Source organism: Myotis davidii, unplaced genomic scaffold (genome assembly GCF_000327345.1).
Source record: "Myotis davidii unplaced genomic scaffold, ASM32734v1 scaffold651, whole genome shotgun sequence".
In the NCBI taxonomy this organism is placed as follows: Eukaryota; Metazoa; Chordata; class Mammalia; order Chiroptera; family Vespertilionidae; genus Myotis; species Myotis davidii.
In genome coordinates this window covers 1,331,712-1,333,823 of record NW_006283994.1, presented here as the reverse complement: position 1 = coordinate 1,333,823, position 2,112 = coordinate 1,331,712, and the positions used below count along the sequence as shown (strand labels likewise).

General features: G+C 58.9%; 1 protein-coding gene across 1 annotated transcript in view; it reads left to right on the top strand.

Annotated features, from left to right (window-relative positions):
• Positions 1-2,112, top strand: part of LAMC3 (laminin subunit gamma 3) — a gene marked incomplete at its 5' end in the record, with an annotated part of 65,122 nt that overhangs the window by 40,548 nt on the left and 22,462 nt on the right. The window contains 1 exon segment of the mRNA XM_015567746.1: positions 762-894. Within this exon segment, the coding sequence (XP_015423232.1) occupies positions 762-894 (133 nt within the window).

Below are 2,112 nucleotides of genomic sequence, written 5' to 3'. Positions count from 1 at the left end.
TCTCCCCCAGGGAGGAAGAGAGTGTCAGCCAGAGACAGAAACTCGGCACTGGCTCCGGGGCGCCCCAGGCGTGGGGGCAGTGCGCTCTCTGCTGGACGCCGCGCAGAAAGCAGGACAGAGAGAGGCTTGGAACCGGGCACAGGAGTCTGGGATGTTGGCCTCCCCCGGGACCCCTGGTTTAGCTCCTAAGGACAGTCACGGTCTGTCCTCACTTTGAGTGGCATCATGGAGGCCTCCAAACACTTTATTCCTGTGGGCTGTGTATGTGGATGTTTTCTGTATTAGAAATGAAAGCAGTGATTTGAAAGTATCTGTTATTAAAAACAGTGATAGTAAACATACAATAAAAAATGACGTCCACCTGGGAGAAGCAACTTTTTTAAAAAATATATTTTTATTGATTTCAGAGAGGAAGGGGGAGGGAGATAGAAACATCACTGATGAGATAGAATCATTGATCGGCTGCCTCCTGCACACCCCCTACTGGGGATCGAGCCTGCAACCCGGGCATGTGCCCTTGAACGGAATTGAACCCGGGACCCTTCGGTCCACAGGCCGATGCTCTATCCATTGAGCCAAAGCGGCGAGGGCAGAAGTAACTTTTTAAAAGACTAACTTTGTGAGAGAGCGCCCCTTGTTCTCCATTTCTGCGCATCTTCCTGCGGTCTGGCTTCACAGAAGTCGGCTGGTTCCCACCACAGCTTCTGCCATTGTCTGTTGTGATGTCACACGTCTTGTGGCTTCTGGAAAACGCCACCCAGCAGCGCGGGGGAGCCAGAGCGGCCCGCACGGTGGAGCCCCAGGGGCCTCCTGCTGACCCCCGAGGCTGAGGAGGAGCTCACAGCACCAGGTACCTCCAGCCACAGGCAGCAGGACCGCGGGGGCGTGTTTCCTGTCGCTGCTCAGACACATGGCCACCAGCGCGGTGGCTGGAAACAGCACAGGTTTGCCTGTCGGTGTTCCAGACGGGAGTCTGGAGGGGTCTCTGGGCTGACATCGAGGTGTGGGCAGAGTGCGTCCCCAGAGGCCTCCCAGGGAATCCGCGCCCGCCTCTGGCTTCCGGCTTCCAAGGCCACTGCGTTCCTTGGTGCGGCCTTTGCCTTCAGGGCTGGTCCGCTTCCTCGTTTCCCATCACTCTGACGCCACCCCTCTTCCATCCTCTGCCTGCCTCTTCCATCTTCTAAGGACCCTGTGACCATGTGGGGCCCAGTTGAGTAATCCACGTTCATGTCTACTACAGGCCACTGATTAACAGCCTGATCTCCACCTGCCACCTTAACTGCACCTCCCCCCAACCCCCCCCCCACCCCCAGCATGCAGCATAACGTACTCACCGTGTTGGGGGTTAGGCCCAGACACCCTGAGGGGTCGTTTTCTGCCAACCACGTGCCCTACGGTGTGGGCTGGAGCCCCCAGCTTCCCGGTCACAGCAATGCCACCCGGGGCTCCTTCGGGCCACTGTCGCACCCCAGGCAGTCCCTGCATTCTTCCCATCAGCCCCTCACCACCCCCCGGCACTGCACCCCATGCCAGAGCCGTGGGATTCCTGCAGAAGCAAGAATTCTAGATTATTTTGAACCTTAACCCCTGTCCTTCCGTGACTCCAGCCTCAGCTCACCCAGAGCGCTGGCCAGGGAAGGAAGGCAGTGCTGGGTCCTGGTCCTTCGTGTGCCTTGGATGCCACTGCCTCTTTCCGCTGGAAGCGCCTTCCGACTCCAGTGGAAAGCGTGGCCTCTGGGGGCCGTCGGCACCTGCTCAGTCCCCCACGTGACACGCGTCGCTGGTCCTCGCTCTGAGTCCCACTCCATCTGACGCATGTGGTCTGTGTGGCTCTGCCTGGGGCGGGCGGCAGGTGCCTCTGCATGTCCTCTGCTCCCACACACACTCCTCTGTCCCACGGACTCACCTGCGAGACTCCTGGTCAGAGGTGATGGCACGGAGAAGGTCAGGACAGTGACCGCAGGGCACTAGCCCAGGTGTGGCCGCAGGTGTGGCCGCGCTGCCTGAGCACCTGCTGTGCGGGGGCCTCTGCTTTCCCATCCTGTCGTTTTATCTTGTCTGGATATTTAGTTGCCAGTAAAACCAGCAGACATGTCAGATCAGGCTAATGAA